This window comes from Herpailurus yagouaroundi, unplaced genomic scaffold (assembly GCF_014898765.1).
Source record: "Herpailurus yagouaroundi ecotype Mexico unplaced genomic scaffold, PumYag 28, whole genome shotgun sequence".
In the NCBI taxonomy this organism is placed as follows: Eukaryota; Metazoa; Chordata; class Mammalia; order Carnivora; family Felidae; genus Herpailurus; species Herpailurus yagouaroundi.
This window is the reverse complement of record NW_024412376.1, coordinates 106,009,826-106,027,642: the sequence shown is the minus strand read 5'-3', so window position 1 is coordinate 106,027,642 and position 17,817 is coordinate 106,009,826. Positions and strand designations below refer to the sequence as shown.

The following is a 17,817-nucleotide window of genomic DNA, read 5'->3' as shown; positions in this document are numbered from 1 at the left end:
GAAAACTTTCTGCAGGCAATGAAGAAAGTTGAGTGGCTGAGGTGCCTTTGCTGAAGCCTGACTTTTATCCTACTTTGAGATTGGTTTCCTCCACTCAGTGGGCAGTAAATCAAGAATTATGGGCATGTCTTGGCTTTCAGGGGCTGCAGCTCATTTGGATGGTCCATAGGGTGTCACTGGGTAACTTCCTGCCCTGGAAACTTCCCTCCAAAGGAAAGGCTGTCTTCTGTTTCATATATAATTCAAGTTAACTAACTCTTATTCTTTGACTTTAAGAAAATAACCTCTCTCTTCCTCTCAGTAAGTGCCTTCCCCTTGGTCTCTGCAGTTGCTAACACATGATTCTTGTGGCGGGACCAGTCAGAAAAGAATTAAACTTATTAATTAAACTACAAACCCCTGCAATTCACTTGTATGGAGGCCTTGCTATGTGTATGGAGACTTCCATGTGTTAGTTCATGGAATCTTCATACTAACTTTGTGTGGTGAGTCTTCTTGTTCTCATACTTAGGCTAAAGAAACAGATGCTCTGAGATGGCATGTATTTTGCCAGAGATCACCCAGTCCTGGGAGTGAGACTCCTACCCATGTTGCTCTGGCTGTAGAACGCTCAGTCTTTATACACCACACTGCCCTGCCTCCAGCTCAGGGCTGAATGAACCTTGCATGGGAAATAACATACTTCCCATTTAGAAGGTAACAAAAGAAAGTGATTGTATAATTTTAATAGTAAGTGTTATATGTGAATTCCAATTTCAAGTAAAACTGTGACATTTTCCCTGTTGGTCATTTTAAGTTATAAGAAACACATACTTCCATTTCTAAGGCACTGTCTTATCGTAAATGCACAGCAAACAATGTCACACATATTTTATAAGTAATAGACTCATCTGGGGCCCTACAGATGAGGCCAGAATCAGGATCAGAACACAGGATTCCTGAGTCCTAACCTAGGGCTCTTTCTTCTACTAATACATACACAATTCTGTAATCCAAAAAGGAATTTCCAACAGTATATACCTAATTATTTGGGATTAGATGAGAAGCAGGTGGAGAGAGTGGAGGGGACTCACATCTGTACCCTCATGCCACTCGGTACAATCATGGGAAGGTTTCTCTGTTTTGTTTAAAGTTCAGCAGTTGAAATCTAGTCCTGGGTTCCAAAGAACGCTTACTAATTTCATAGGACCTGAGAGCCAGATAAAGTTCCAGGGAGGAACTTTGATTGATTTGACTTTATTTCATTATTCCCACTTTACACATAGTTTAAAACCAAGCTGTGAGTAATGATAATCCCTGGTAAATAAAAAGCAACACTCAAAAGCTTTGCTTTAGAGATTCTTTATATGTATATATTTAAGTTTATTTATTTATTTTGAGAGAGGAGTATGCACACACGCACACACATACAAGGGAGCAGGAGGGAGGCAGAGAGAGAGAATCCCAAGCAGGCTCCGTGCTGTCAGCACAGAGCCTGATATGGGGCTCAAACTCACCAACAAAACCATAACATCATGACCTGCTGAAATCAAGAGTTGGACGCTTAACCAACTGAGCCCCCCAGGTGTCCCAATATATTTTTTAATCTACTTATCTTTTTCTTTCTTTATTTTGCTTATTGCTTTAGTACGGTTTTTGTACTTACAGAGAACATATTTCTCTTCAAAACAGCAACTGCACAAAACAGCAAACAAATTGTACGTCACCTTGCGTTGACTGTGAATTATTCAGTTATCCTTTCCTCCCTTCCTTCTACCTTGACATCCTGGAATGAAAGCAGTCAGGAAAGGAAAAAAAAAATCATTCAAGAATTTAGACATTAAAATGCAGGTGAACTTCATTCAGTTGTGGTAGACTTGTACAGGACGGGCTCAATTTTAGTTACAACTCCAGACAGAAATGCACGTACATGGACCTCCTTACATGTTCAGTTTTATGTGCACCTGCCCCAGCAGTGGTGCACACCAACTTTTTCTCATGGGTAAGCTGCACCCTATTGACTGCAGAGTTCCCACAATAGTTTCAGAGTTCTTAGCATCTCTGAAAGAGAAGGGTCAGAACACAGAAGCACAGGATGTCAGATTTCTCAGGCACTTGAAGTGTTTAGCAGACAAGTAAAGAAGTGTTAGTTTAGGGACAAAGATCTGGGGATCCTCAGAGGCAGCAGGCTGGAGACTGAGGGCCCTGAAGTCAAAATCTTGAATTCCAGTCCCAGCTCTGTTGTTTTTTTTTGACTTTGAAAACTTGAACAAATCATCTGGCTCCTGTGAGCCCTAGTTTTGGCATTCATAGAAAAAGGAGATTTTGGGGTGCCTGGGTGGCTCCGTCAGTTAAGCGTCTGGCTCTTGATTTCAGCTCAGGTCATGATCTCGTGGTTGTGAGATTGAGTCCCACATCACTTCTTGAGCTCTGTGCTGGGCTGGGTGTGGAGCCTGCCTAAGAGTCTCTCTCTCTCCCTCTCCCTCTGCCCCTCCCCTGCTCATACACACTCTCACTCTCAAAAGGAAAAAAAAAAATTATAAAAGGGAGATAAATATTTTACTGAGTCGTTGTGACTTTTAAGATGATGAGATAGTTACTGGAACACAGAAGGCACTCAACAAATATTAGCACGTCTATGTGCCTCATGCTATTATGTGCACTGGGAATACAGCAGTGGACAAGACAGACCCAAATCCCTGCCCTTAGGAAGCTGGCATTCTAAGTGAGGGGATGGACAATAAACAAGAAGCATAACAGAAATCTATAGTGAGTTTCTAAAAGCTAAAGAAAAAAATAAGGACAGGAAGGGAGATAAGCAATATTAGGGGAGGCTGAAATTTTAGAGGAGTGGTCAGGAAGAGCCTCCCCCAGAAGTTGAATTTGTGTAAAGGCTTAGAGTAGGTGAGGAGGAAAAGCAAATGATTACCTGGGGGGCACAGCAGGTACAAGGGCTGAGATGGGCGTGTGCCTGGCAAACTCCACATGCCGCCAGGAGGTGAGGAGGTGGGTGCTGGTGTTGAGTAAGCAAGGAGGAGGGCGGTAGGAAGTAGAAAGGTAAGGTGGCCAAATCCAACAGGGTCCTTGGTGCACAGATAGGGAGGATTTTGATTTCTACTCTGAGTGTGATGAGTAGAGTCATGCAAGAAAGAGGGGTGTGACCTGATCTAATCGAAATTGTAACAGGGTCACTAGGTCACTGCCAAAGGCGTGCTTATAATTATGGTAAAGCTGAAACCAATGACATAAGATGGAAAATAGGGCTGGGGAAGCGGAGAGACGGGGCATTTGGGTTTGGAGGGCACAAACCCAGGAGCAGAACACAGGACCAATCCATAATGGCGGTGTCCTGGGGCACCTGGGTGGCTCAGTCGGTTAAGCGTTCGACTTCAGCTCAGGTCATGATCTCACTGTTTTGTGAGTTTGAGCCCTGCATCAGACTCTGTGCTGACAGCTCAGAGCCTGGAGCCTGCTTCGGATTCTTTGCCTCCCTCTCTCTCTGCCCCTGCCCTGCTTGCACTCTCTCTCTCTGTCTCGCATTCCCTCTCTCTCTCTTTCTCTCCCTCTCAAAAATAAACAAACATTTAAAAAAATTAACACCAGCAAATTGACAGTGTCCCTTTTCTTCATTTAGCCTGGGCTAGAGGGGTTAAGGGAGAGAGAAGGAGATCCAGCTACTGACCCTGGCACACTGAACTCCTGCATTTCTGCCCATACCTGTATTTTGAATATATTTCTATCATATTACATATCGTGCAGTCCTGTATTTTTTTCTTTAAAGCCAGCCCCTTCACATTTGTTTAACAAATGTTTATCAATCATCATTATGTGCAGGCACTATTTCAGGTGCTAAATTTACAGCAACGTGAAAGATTATAAATAATTCAAAAGCCAATCCCTCACGTGGTCGTCAAAGAAAAATCAACTTAATCCTGTCGATGTGGACACATTTAGGATTTGAGAAAGAAAACGGTATGCTAATTTTCCAGGGGTATGCTCACCTTCTCCCTACTTTGTTAGCCTAGGGATTTCCCACCAGCTGTACATGGTGTATTATCTGAAGTCATTTAACCTGTTGACAATCACATTCTTGGAATAAGTAAGTTCTCGGCAGGTGAAATTGGACAAACAATGCCAGTGACCTTTTTAGCTGCTCAAGTATTGGTCCAAAGGTTTAAAATAATAAGCTTCATTTTTCACTCGGTCTTGTTGACAGACAGTATCAGCAGGGCTTGGAGTTAGAAGAAGTATAATCCTCTTTGATGAATAGTTCAGGAAAATTATTGTTAAACCTTTTGTAAATGTTTTTCTAAAGTCATAATAGTTATTTTAGATAAACTGTGTGAATAACTGACATCAACTTAAGATTTATGCATTTAGTTAGCCTCAGAACATTGAAATCAATTATATCATTGCCGGTGCATCAGCCAAAGTACCTCAGTATCTCAATTTATCGTTCCTGATAGCAAATGGAGACAACAATATAGATTAAGGTAATTCACAGCCTGGTTTTAGTCAATAGTTTCACCTTTCTTGGCAACCACTCAATTACCTGAGTGGTCAACAAACAGAATATCCACAGACAGTGATGGTACCAAAAAGAAAGTCGGTGAAAGGGCCCGTAGCAGCAAAGGAGGAGAGGGGAATATGGGCGTCCTGAGTGTTCACAACAGGAGAGCGGCCCTTAATCTGGTCAGCTGAAACAAGTTAGACCAGGGGGCTACACTTTGTGCCCACTGGCTCAACTCAAGGCCTCACTTGGTCCTACTGGATCTCTACCTTTTGGAGTAGAGCCCCTGGATGTATCCTAGCACAGAGCAAACCTCCCAGGGCTCCCCTGATTCCCCAGAAATTGCCTGACCTCCCGGAGAGAGTTCTTTACATGGGTAAATTTCAGCACCCTAAGAACACAAAGAATCCAGCCTTGTTTTCCTCCCTGCAGGCTCTCTGACCTACCTCAGTGCATGTGTGTGTTGTTTCATACAAAGGTATGCAATAAATTAAAAATATACTAGAATGTAAACTCAGCAAAGGAGAGACTACTGTTTCCTTCATCGATGTTTCTCCAGTACTAGAACAGTGTCTGACACAAGATAGCTGCTCACAAAATATTTGTGAATGAATATGTTCACTAAGTTTCTGAGCTCAAGGAGTTTAAAACCTAGAAGAAGGTCATAATCAGAAATCCCCCCAGCAAAGGTTGGGATTGTGGGTTGTTTTAAGACAGGTAGAAACCATTTAGAGGACAGAGATTCTGTCTGGGTTGAAGAGAAGTTTTGTAATGAAGGAGGGATAGTTGGGGGGAAAAGGGGGAAGAGAAAAAGAGAAACTGAAAACACAGGATAGGGACTTATGTAAAAGATTAATATCATTGTCATTACATTAATAATAATTAGTATTATGTCATTATGATATTGAAGTCATCCCTGGTAATAATTAAAGCTCCAAGATAGCATGAATCACAAAGAAAGAGTATGGAGAAATTTGACAAAGTATAAGAGAATCAAAGTGCCCAACTTAGGTTTGATAAATAAATACCATTTCAAAAAGTCATCCCAACCTCCACTTTTTCTCAATCTTATAAATAATTATATTGATTGACTTTTAAAAAGTGAGCATTTTAAACCTCAAAGTTCTGCGCCAAGTGAAGAGATTATGAGAAGTTCTCTGTAAATACAGAGGGTCATAAATATAGTTGGTGAGAGCAGTGAATGACAGTGAAACTCTTTATGACCTTATCCCTCCTGTTTGCTTTCACATAAATCAGTCACAAGATGGATATAATGTAAAATATACAAATGGGCTTCCTTGACATCCTTTCTTGTAAGAAATCAATCATTTCCTCAGCCTTGTTTCATTCTCATTTTATTGAAAATGCTGGCAAATCATACAGGGAGGATTTGGCTCCACAAACCATAACTTGAGCAGGACTGTGTCTGTGGTGCTCGTCATTGTACCCACAGCCTTTAGCTCCATACCTGGCACTCAGTAGATGCTCAGTAGGTACTTGCTGGATGAATCGATATTTCTGGAGGGGTCCTATGTGCCAGGCTCTGGGGAGGTAAAGGAGGCACAAGTGAAGATGGAACCACGGTTCCCACCTTCGAAGAGTTCACAGCTCCAGCGGGGGGTGAGCTGGGGCTGTGGGCAGGGAACAGGCACAGGTAGACAGGGCTCTGCAATCAGGAAGACAGGGCATGAAAACCACAAGCAGCATGTGAAAGTGGTGTAAACATAATAAACTATTTAGATGCCACTTCACCGTTTGTGTATTACTTTACTCATCTGATTCTCTAAAAATGGGGGAAAACGGAGTTACTTCTTAAAGGACAGATTGCAAGGGTAAGGGAATTGGGTGGTATGGATGAGAGATCTGGAAAAGCTTTAAGGAGACAGGATTTGAACATGACCTCAAAGGATGGGTAGAAATTAGAGGTAACCTTCAGTGAATACATGCTGTGTGCCGGGCTTAAGCACTTTACTTGCTTTATCAGTAAATGAGGAACTCACTCCTCATGACAGTCTCTGCGAAGAGCATGATTTTCGTACGAAGGAGGAAACTGGGGTACAATAAAGTTAAATAAGTTGCTCAAAGTCGCACAGCCAGGGATAGAACCACGCTCTCTGGTTCCAGCGCACCAGCTCTTAACCACAATGGCATAATGCAGTTTTCATAGGTGGCTCAAGGGTGCTACGGGTGTGGAGAGTGATCTAAGTTGGATTTCCAAGAAGCAAAACTGAACTGCTACACCGAACTGCTGGTGTAACCTTGTGTTTAGAGCATGCCCAATGTGCTTGGAAAAAAGCACATTTACAGAAGGTTGACAGGGAAGTTTAGTAGGATGAGAAAGGGAGAAAGGCAGGAGGAAATGATCAAGAGGGGATGGCTACATACACTGGGTTACATTCACACCATGATGTTACAGTAGAATATTTTATGAATGGAAAGATCTTCATGCTATATGAATTATGAAAACAATAGCTACCACTTTTTAAATCTTACCATAGGCCAGGGTCTGTGTTAACCCATTCATGTGGCTTATCTCATTAGTCCTCACTGCAGCTTTCTGGGATGGGTATTATTATTGTCTCTCATTTCGCAGATGATCAATCTGAAGCTTAGAGTAAGTGACTTCCCCTTACTCAAGGTCTCTGTTTGACTCTTCAAACTCTTAACCACCTCACTTTAATGCCTCTCTGTTAAGTGCCAAAAGAAGATGGAGGAGGTATGGGTAGTGTGATATTATTTTTGTAGAAAAAAGAAAAAGAAATGAAATTTATAAACTAAACTGTAAACAGTGGTTACCTTTAGAGAGTAACATGGAGGGAGCAGGGGGAAGACTCACTGTCCCTTTTCCTCTTATGTGCTTTGTTATTTTCATCCTTTCTAATAAATTAATGAACATGTGATTTAAGAGTAAACTCACGAATATCATTTTAAGTTAGTTAAAGCATCGGTTTTAGCATATATTAATAATTAAAAACAAAGGCCAGCAAGGGCCATACTTACAAATTCAGTCTAGGAATTTGGTCCATTTTATATATATTAAGACCGATTGAAGGTTTATGAAAATGTGGGCAATTCTAGTGAGTAATTATTGAAAAGAGATAAAATATGGGTCAGGTTTTGTTTATGTGTTTTTTGTTTTCTTTTATTTTTTCCTTTTTTAAATCTCTTTCATCATTATGGACATTCCACAAGCATCCATTGGCATCTGATGACTGGACCGAGCAATTCTTTTGCTCTGTTAGTTTCCAAAAGACATCATCAGCTTCTAATGTACTACATCAGTTACTTGTTTTTTATGTTTAGGGTTTGCCTCCCCACTTCTACCCTAACCACCAGAAGAGCAAGGGTTTCTGTTTTGTCCACTGTTACACCCTTAGCACCTAGAACAATTTCTTGCATAAAGCCAGTGTTGAATCCCTTTGTTGAATAAATTATAACATTTTTATAGATTTCATTTATTACAGCAGTTTTTGGTTCACAGCAAAATTGAGTGGAGTAAAGTTCCCATATACCTCCTGTTCCCCCTCCCTTGGATAGCATCCCCCATTATCAACATCCCCTGCCAGGGTGGTACATTCGTTAGTCGGTGAAACTATACTGACTCATCGTTATCCCCCAAAGTCTAGAGCTTTCACTAGGGTTCAATCTTGGTGTTACACATCTATGGTATAATGTCATGTTATCAACCTGTCTACTCTCACACAGAGTAGTTTCATTGCCTTACACTTACTCATCCCTCCCTTCCCCCTAATCCAGGCAACCACTGATCTTTCTACTGTTCCCATAGTTTTTCCCTTCTGGAAGGTCATGTAGTTGGAATTATGCAGTAGGTAGCCTTTCAGATTGGCTTCTTTCGCTTAGTAATATGCATTTAAGTTTCCTCCATGTTTTCCCATGGCTTGACAGCTCATTTCTTTTTAGTGCTAAGTAACACTCCATTGTCTGGGTGTACCACAGCTTACTTATCCACTGAATTATAATTTTAGATTAAAAAAATGAGATAAGAAGAACTCAACTTGTAAAGGAACAAAACAGTTGTTTTGAGTGGACTTGGGGAGTTGAAGCTGGAAAGGGGTGGGGATCAAGAGCGGAATGGGATGGCTGCTTTTGGATGGAAACTAGTTTCACCCCTTTGGCTAATGTTTCCGAGCGCCCTCTGTGGGCAGGCAGGGTGCTGGGTGCGAGAGGGTGTGGAAAACAGGAGGCAATCCCTACCTTCTCCCCCGCCCCCCCCCACCCATACCCTCAGGTTGGCTACCAGTGGGGCGTGGTCATAACCAGTCTGTCTGCTCTGCAGAAGTCCAGCAGGGCCTGGGGCAGCTTACCTATGGTTCTCTCTTCTCTCTGAGCAGATCGAAGAAGGGGGCAAAGCTGACTCCGTGAGCTCCAAGCTGCGGGCTGGGGACGAGGTGGTGCACATCAACGAGGTTGTGTTGAGCAGCTCCAGGAGGGAGGCCGTTTCCCTGGTGAAAGGATCCTACAAGACCCTCAGGCTGCTGGTACGCAGGTAGGCTAAGCCAGTGCCCCCACCCTGACCCACCTCCCTGGAAGAGCTGGGTTCACTACCTTGTTTTTTAAACCTCCCTGTGTGGATCCTTATGCCTCCCTGCCTCTACCCTGTTTACCGCCCCCGCACCCGCCCTGGTTTTTTCCATGCCCATCTTGTGGCATGTGAGGAGGAAGTTGAGTAAAGACATTTCAGATACCACTTTCTTTTCAAACACTGGCTTTCCCAGCAGGTATTGGCTTGGTAGAGCTCTGCCTCACAGTACTTCCTAAATTTCTAGGTGTAATGAAAGGTGACTCTAATCCCCGAGGTGGTCAGAGCGCTCTGAAGCCTTGTCTCATTGTGGAACTAGAGAAAGCAGTTAGCTTGGAGCTTTAGGTGCCATTCCACTAGCCTCACCTATACCACGGCAGTCATCAAAACAAGCAAATTCCTTCTTTTGTTTGTGTTGTCTTTTTTCCTGTTTGCAATTGTGGTGGCTCTTTTCTTGGAAAAGGTATGGGTTGTGATTGGTTATAATGCCTTAAAATGAGATGTTTCCCACTCCTGGGAAGCCAGCATCTTGGTGGAGGGAAGTATTTATAAAAAGGGATAGGGGTTAAAAAAATTTTTTAGCACTGTTACAAACCAAGCTCTACTCCGGTGTTTTACGTACGTTAGCTCATTTAACCTCATAAGAATCTGGTGAGATAGCCATCACTAGCCCCACTTACAGGCAAGAGGTTACCTAAATTACTGAAGGCAGCAGAGCTGATAAGTGGAAGAACCAGAAGAGACTCCAAATGCCCCTGGTTCTGCTTCACCGCACCACTTGCGAGTCATTACCTTGTCCTATTAAGCCCTATGCCTGCATGTTTTGCTTATTTGGATATTTCTTCACTAATCAGGTTTTGGCTGCCTCATATGGCAACTATATGTTATGATATTTGAGAATGTTCAAGTTGGCTGGAACTCTAGGAGTCATTCATCATGCTACACTGTTTTCAGGATGTGAAAAGTTACCTAATCTTTTCATCACTCATAAGAGACCCTCTTATGAGACCATTCACTCCTACATTCATTCATTTTCCAAACTTTACTGAGTGAGCCCTTGCATAGGGGAACAGAGCAGCAACTCCCAACCACAAAAACACAGCCCTGGGTGTGGTCTCACTATGTTAGTCTTCAGTGCTGGGCTGTGTTTGGTTTCTCTTCAGGACCATCTAAGTAGCCATTGCTTCTCTGGTGGCCAGGGATGTAGAGTGGCTCAAAGCACCGAGTTAGATCAGGCCCAGGTTCAAATTCCCAGGGCTGTCATCCAGCTGTGTGACCTTGGGCAACTTAGTTAACCTCATTGAAGATTCAGTTTCCACATCTTTAAGTGGAGATTAAAAAATCTACTTTATAGGGTGATTGGAAAGGTGAAATGAAATACTCTCCACGCTCATGGTAATAACATGGTTGCAACAGATGCTGCTGCTCTTTACATTATTATTGGCTAACTGTAGGCATAGGCTAATTCCTTACAGGTCATGATTTGAGTAAAGCAAAAGCGGTCATCCCAAACATGATGGCTGATTTCTCAAACGGATGCATAGGAAGACTCAGAACCATGAGACCTGTTCCATGTGTTCAGAAGAGTGTTGAAGGTTTTGAACTCGCTTTGGCATTGAAACCCAAAGCCCAACTTTAGAACCCTGGCATTCTATCTGTTTAGGACCAATAGCAGAATCCATAGGCTTGATTTGTTTTGATGGGACTCTAGGGATAGATTAACTTCTGGAGAAGGCTGCTCTGTTTTTTGCTATGAAAAGTAGTCATGCTGGCCTCCTGTTCTGCCTTCCAGTGGATGATGCCATGAGATTTGAATTATGTGTTCTAGCAGAACAGGAACCAGTCTCAGGACTGAAATGTGGCCTTGTCATTTGCAAGCTGCATGACCTGGGGCCTCTCTAAGCCTCAATTTTTTCATTTATAAAATAGAAATAGAAATTCTTGCCACAAAAGCACATTATGTGGATTTAATGAATAGAGTAATAAGTACAGAGTAGGTATGCAATATTTGATCATTATTATTCTGGATTGGGTTAGAGGGGCATGTGGCAAAATGGAAGAGAATTGCCATATTGCCAAATATGCTGATTGCCTGGTTATCAAGAAGCCCTCCTTACCGCTCCTCCCCTCCCCCCCACCTCCTTTATTCCCTTGGTGAATTTACTATCATTAAGGGGCTGGTCACCAGCCTTACAGGTACAGAACTGGTCATGACAGTGCCCAGGAGTTCGTGAAATTTAGGAATGTTAATTTATGTTATCCAAACTCACGAGAAATTGAAGGATGTATACCACAATGTTAATGTATTAACTCATTTTGCAAAAGATGACTCTAAGTGGAACAAGTATCCCAAGTGGTCCAAGAGCCAGTACTTTATTTGACAGGAAAACTAAGAAGTCTGACCATGGTGAGGTGAGATGATTGCACGGTGATCTCTGTTAGGGTGAAGGTACAGGCTCTGGGACCCCAGCAAGTGCTGACATCTGCTGTGATGGCCAGATGGCCCAGTTTCCACTAGGGACTCATCTGCCAGGTGGCCCAGATGCTCGCACTGGTGAGTGGGGACCCTTTCCCCTCTGGACGGCAGGGAGTCATGCTGCCTAAGCCTTGCTCTCCAGTCTCATTTCTTCCCTGTGCCTCCACACCAAATCCCCTTTCTGATTGACACATTCTTTCTTTAGATATGCTAATGTGATCGATAAGGTTACTGGAGAGTCCTTGCATTCCCTGCTTCTGGTGTGGGAAACATTTCGTCTCTCAGATGTCTTTTGAATATGTCTTATCTCATCTATTATGTGTCGATTTTTATAGTTGAACTCTCAGAGTTTAAGGAAAAGGAGGCTGTCTTTACTTCTCACACATACTTAGAGATGGAGATTATAAACATGCTTTGGTAGACATGGATGGACATTCCTCCGTGACCTTTCAGAGAACTGGGTAAATATGCAAACCCCTTTGCTCTGGATCAATCTGACTTTGTATTGAGTAGCGCTACCATTTTCTTGAGAAGTCTTGCCTTTCTACCTAGGCACCTGTCATGTCCTGAGATTTCATTTCCTTCTATTCATTCATGATAGAGTGACTTGCGTATATCATCTATTAAATTTCCTTCTTTTCCTGAGTGATCTCTGTACGTTTAAAAAAGTTTGAGGTGGCTTCCTGGAAACATAACTGGAGGCTCTGTTTTATAGAGAAATCATTTGTGTAGTGAAAATTTACATATCAGCAGCTCTAACTGTACCTGCCTCTTTTTCCATTCAAGTTAGGTTTGGGTAGTTGAGGGCAACAGCTCACATCCATCATAAAAATGCCAAGAATGTTGAGCAGAGAAGTGGTGTTTATATACCTTTTGAGGGTGTCTTACCCAGTGAGCAGAGACAATCAAACGTAGAAACACCTTCTTTAAAGGCTACAGTGACAAGAGAAATGCAGTCTCGAGTGAGTTGTGAGTCAAAGACCTTGCAAGATCTGCTGACCCATGAAGAAGGCAGAGTCAGTCCTCCAGGAACAGGGAGTGAAGGGGCAGTGTGCTTGCTGCAGGGGCAGAGAATGTATTGGGTGCTGGGTATATAAAGAGGGCAGGTCTACAGCTAGTGATGGATAAATGGGGAAAAAAATGATAAAGTAAGAAGGGGGCCCAAGAAAAGACCTTCCAAAAGGAAAACAAACATCTTAGCTGAAGGAAAACTGAAGAAGGAAAACCTTTGTGGAATGCAGAGCATTTAAATTAGGAAAGCAGACATGTACACAAGTAAGAGTCAATACTCCAAACCTTCTTTCAAATCAATAGAGACTTTATTTGACAGATATACGTAAAATACAAGTCTTAGAGCCAAGTTAACTGTTAAAGTGGAAACAAAGGAAAAGATCTTCAGGTTTAACATTCCTGAGGGTAGCCACATGAAAGTCAGACTCATTCTTTCTGAGAGGATGCATGAGATGATGATGAAGGTTTGAGGCTGCCTGGACATGAAGTCTGATGGCATTAGGTACTAGCTCTGTGACCCTGGGCAAGTCATTTAATCTATCTGAAGGTTGTGAGGTTTAAAAGAGAGATATGTATATGCAGTACATAGCATGGTGATTAAAGCATGAGCTCTCCTGGAAATATAATGCATATTTGTTAACTAAATTACCTCTTGTGAGAAGTCTACTCTAATCTCTAGAACATAGCATGTGATTGGAGGTCCCAGTTAATAAGAGGACCATTTCCTTCTGCGCATAGGAGGCAGTATGCCTGATTCAGAACAGTAAGGGAAGGGTGGGGAAAAGTGAGCCCCTTTTCAGAATGAAATCTTACTCCCAAACCTTCCCAGCATTTCTGGAAATTTGAATAAGCATTTTCCCTCCCCATTCATGATTCTATGAATTGATGGTGTTGGAAGGGAATGTTTTGTTGTTGTTGTTTTTGTTGTTGTTTTGACCGACTATATGTGTATATGTGAGAAGTAGGAGTGGATCACATTTTACTGAAAAAGAGGGACAAAGGAGAAAGGGGGGTTGAATTAGCAGAAAAACATAAGCATCTGCCTAGAATATGTGAACTGCCTGGTGTAGGAGGGCCAAAGTGAGAATCTAGGTTTTGTTACTTTCGGTCCATGGCTCTGCCTAGAGGAAGAAATGACACAACTGCATCCAAAGATGTGTAGTGACTTGCCCAAAGCCAAATGCTAGTAGCCTAAGTGAGAAGCTTGGTCTCTGAGAACACAGGTCATGGGGCCTCACGTCACTGCTTTGTGCACCCAGGTTCTTCATCAGCCTCTGGAAGTAAAACCGTTTGTTGCTTTAGAGTTGCTTCCTCCCTCGGGGCACCTGGGTGGGTTAGTCGGTTGAGCCTCTGACTTTGGCTCAGGTCATGATTTTGCCGTTTGAGCTCGAGCCCCGCGTCAAGCTCTCTGCTGACAGCTTGGAGCCTGGAGCCTGCTTCAGATTCTGTGTCTCCCTCTCTCCCTGCCCCTCCCCTGCTCACACTCTGTCTCTCTCTCACACACACACACAAATAAACATTTAAAAAAAATAGAGTTGCTTCCTCCCTGTAACAAAAATGGGGATGGAATTAAGTTCACCACAGCCCTCAGGCCCACACCTCCCCCCCGTCCCCCAAACCCATCCCACATATCTGAGGGTTAGCAGAATAGTTCTTTTTATAAATGGGTGAGATGACATTATTGGAATGGAATGGGATGGGTGGCTCACACACTTGCTACCTCTGTGTCAGATTTCTGTGACACAGAATTCTTTTTCGTGTCTAGATTGAGTTGTGAGATATAGCTCATTTAGGATTTGCAAGTCAGTGATCTCAAAAGAAGTATCTGGTAATGAACAGAATGCATTTTAAGGCCTTTTTGTTTTATTATTATCATTATTATTATTTATTTCAGAGAGAGAATGCACGCAACAGCGGGGAGAGGGGCAGAGGGAAAGTGAAAGGAGAGAGAGAGAGAATTTTACTCAGGCTCCATGCTCAGTGTGGAGCCCAATGTGGGGCTCAATCCCATGACCCTAGGATCTGGGACTGTGACTTGAGCCAAAATCAAGTGTTGGGCACTCAACCAACTGAGCCACCCAGATGCTCCAAGAGTCTTAAAGGATACAAAAAAAAAAAAAGCTCTATTAACTATTAATTAAAAAAAAAAAAGAAAAGGATTTTGCAAACAAGTTCCTTTTTCAACTCATGGTTATTGTTTACAAAAGAAAATAATTTCTTGGGATATGATCACTCTCCATTCCCTTCTTCCTTCACACTATTTTGCTATCTCCCCTCCCCTCCCTACTACCTGCCTGAGTCTGTTCCCTTAAAAACGTCTATATTCTTAAAGCAACTTACTCTGATTAACCATCTGATGTCTCTTTTTAACTTTTTAAAGGTAGTTTAAGGAAAGAATTTATTAAGAGCTTTAAAAAGTACAGAAGTCCCTATTTTCAAAGCAACAAAGTTTGAAGGATGGGTTGAACTTTTCTAGAACGTAAAAAGCCTCTGTTTTGTCCTTATAAATTGACAATCTCTCAACCAGAGTATGCCAGCATACTCTCAGGTGCATGCCAAAGGGGAGTCCCTATCACTTGGATTCCAATCTCCCATGGTATCATGGGCACAAATCAATGTCTCTGAGAATAAGTTGCTTCTTAAAATGGAGAACAATAATAATGTCTTCCCTACTCAGTTGCTAGAAGGGTAAAATAAGACAGTATATTTGAAAATGCTTCACTGTAATAAAATGTCCAATCATTATTCCATGATTTTGTACAGTATATATTATACACTTCCAGCTCATGAAAATTTACCTGACTGCATTCTGTTTTGATCTATTTTTTTTAATGTTTAATTATTTTTGAGGTGGTGGGGGAGAGGGCAAACGCGGGGGAGGAGGCGGAGAAAGAGAGGGAGACAGAGGATCTGAAGTGGGCTCCACGCTGACAGCAGTGACCCTGACGTGGGGCTCGAATTCACGAACCGGAGATCATGACCTGAGTTGAAGTCGGACACTCAACCAACTGAGCCATCCAGGCGCCCCGATTTTTCTATTTAATGCACTGACTTGATTTACTCGTGCAAATGAGAATCTATGAATTTTAAAGATTCTGATTATAACTGTTTTGCTAGAAGGAAATTTAATTTTAAAGGACAGTGTCAACGAGGCGCAAGTTCAGAGTGGGATTTTTTTTTTTTTTAAAGACCATCTTTCCTGAAGAACTTATGTAAAGAGAGTTCTGATTCTAAAACAAGTCAGCAGTTGTGGCTCACTGGCGGGAGGCTGAACTACAGGAAAGGCCCCTCAGGCTGCAGACTGGGCTTTCTAGGAAGTGACTTTCATCTGCCCGTGCATCTTGGTTCCACCGAATTAAATGCTTAAGGTTATATAAGCACACGTGGCACAGGCTGAACAATTTGAAAATGTAATGTTCTCTAGGCGGCACAGCATGTGGCCTTTGGGAAAATTAGGATGTCAAAAGATAGCTCGCAAGTGGGCAGGCAGGAGGAGTTGAGGACGATTAGAAAAGGAGCAATGATCTTTTTAGAGACCGTTGCAAAACTGTTCTTGGAGCTCCAGGTGCTTGCCTCGGTGCACAACACAGGTGCCTTCCTCCACCTTACCTGGACACAGAAGCCAGATGAGAAAGATGTGTGTGCAAGTCCCAAGATTTGCCTCTCAAGATGTGAAAAAGGGCTCCATGCTGTGCTCTGCGGCTGAGTCCTCTGCGGAAGTGTGAGAAGGGGGTGTGTTACACCCATGCCCCCTCAGGAGACCATGCAGCTATAGTGGCGGCCAGGATGGCAGGCGGTATCACTCTTGTGCCGTGTGTCTTGGAAGCTTTCCATGTCTTCCATATGATACCTCCCACCCCCACCTCCCCCCCAGCACTTGTGATGCCCCTCTTGTCGCCACCCCACGCCCATCCCATGCCCAGTGACCCTCACCATGACTTCACTTGTCCTTCTGGCTCTTTCGCCCTTTTCAGTTCTTAATTTGGGCAAAGGGCTCGCACATAGCTGGATGTGAATACAAACCCCCAAGCTGCAGTATAGTCCGCATCCCGTCCCGGGACCCGGGGTTAGGCTTCCCCAGAGGGGAAACCAGTATAACTGAGAACTGTGGTAACTTACCCTTGAAACATTTTTTCCACTTGAGCAAGTGGTGGAGAGGAGGGGAAGGAGGCAGCTGCAGTGACCTTCGACCCCCAGAAACTTTTCCAAGAGGCCTGGCATCATGGGAATTTGCTCAGTATGCTTTGAGGAGGTATTTCAATCCTGCTGGGACCATACTCAGAGCAGTTTTTGGCTCCCCTGGAGTCCTAGGTTTGAATGTCACTGTCTAGAAGTATAGTATTTGATTTCCTAACCAGTTGTTCCTTCCCATGGAAAATTCATGTAACACATTATTAGGTTTCCTAAGAGTGCACAATAAGACTCCCTTACTGTAATGAGAAAAGGGACATTTTTTTTTTTCCTGTAGCCCATAATGATAACCACTATTTTTATTCAGTGGATTACATATGCTCACTGGCTATGCGCTGAACGCTAGCCGCATGCAAAGGAATGCCGTACCGCTTCCCAACGAAGGAGGTTTGATGATGAAAGACCCGGTTTCATTCCTGGGATAACATGGCTTGACTTTGAACAAATGTATTCCAAGTGGGAGTCACCACTCCATGCCCAACTATTAAAGAATGGCACTCAAATATCCGTCTGAGCCTTTATGAAGGATATGAAGCCTGAGTTCTGAGATCACTCAGAAGTTATGGTGGCATCCTTTCCCCCGGTTCCAAATGTGGGTTTATCAGCTAGAACAGATAAGTCTGGGTGGTTCCGATTTAGAATATGAACCAAACGTTTGTAAATCTGCACCCCTGATCCAAAATGGCTGAAAGCTGCTCCTTGTCAAACTTGGCTACACGTTGGAATTTATATAGGAAGTTAATAAAAAACAAACCAATGCCCGGGTCCCACCCCTAGAGTTCTAATTGAAATGGTATAGGGTGTAACCTAGCACCGAGCATTTTTAAAGCTGCCTGGGTGATTCTGTTGTGCAAAGTTTGAGAACCACCAGTTTAAGCTGTAAGTCAAAGTGATAAAGGGAAACAACAAGGAGGCAGGAACTGAGAGGTAGAAGAAAGACCCACAGAGTGGAAGGGGACATTAGGATAGTAGCAGGAGGAGAATCAGGAAGCAGACCAGGGGAGGCAAGGGCGGACCAGAGCCTTGTTCACACTGGGAACTGAAGAGCAAACACAAAGACCCCTGCTTCAGAGATTTCAGGACTAAGGTCTAGAGAGGTCTGCCGGGGAA

At 43.0% G+C, this 17,817-nt stretch overlaps 1 protein-coding gene and 1 long non-coding RNA gene across 3 annotated transcripts in view; one reads left to right on the top strand and one right to left on the bottom strand.

Annotated features, from left to right (window-relative positions):
- The window catches only part of SHROOM3 (shroom family member 3), a 329,233-nt gene that overhangs the window by 105,667 nt on the left and 205,749 nt on the right, over positions 1 to 17,817 (top strand). For both annotated transcript variants that reach the window (XM_040480686.1, XM_040480676.1), the window contains exon 2: positions 8,842 to 8,996. In XM_040480686.1, the coding sequence (XP_040336620.1) occupies positions 8,842 to 8,996 (155 nt within the window). The remainder of the gene's footprint in view (positions 1 to 8,841; positions 8,997 to 17,817) is intronic.
- LOC121033985 (uncharacterized) lies at positions 12,867 to 16,543 on the bottom strand. The gene is made up of 3 exons (XR_005792237.1): positions 16,450 to 16,543; positions 16,126 to 16,227; positions 12,867 to 13,790 (listed from the first exon to the last, which is right to left on the bottom strand). It is a non-coding gene; the product is annotated as an uncharacterized LOC121033985 (long non-coding RNA).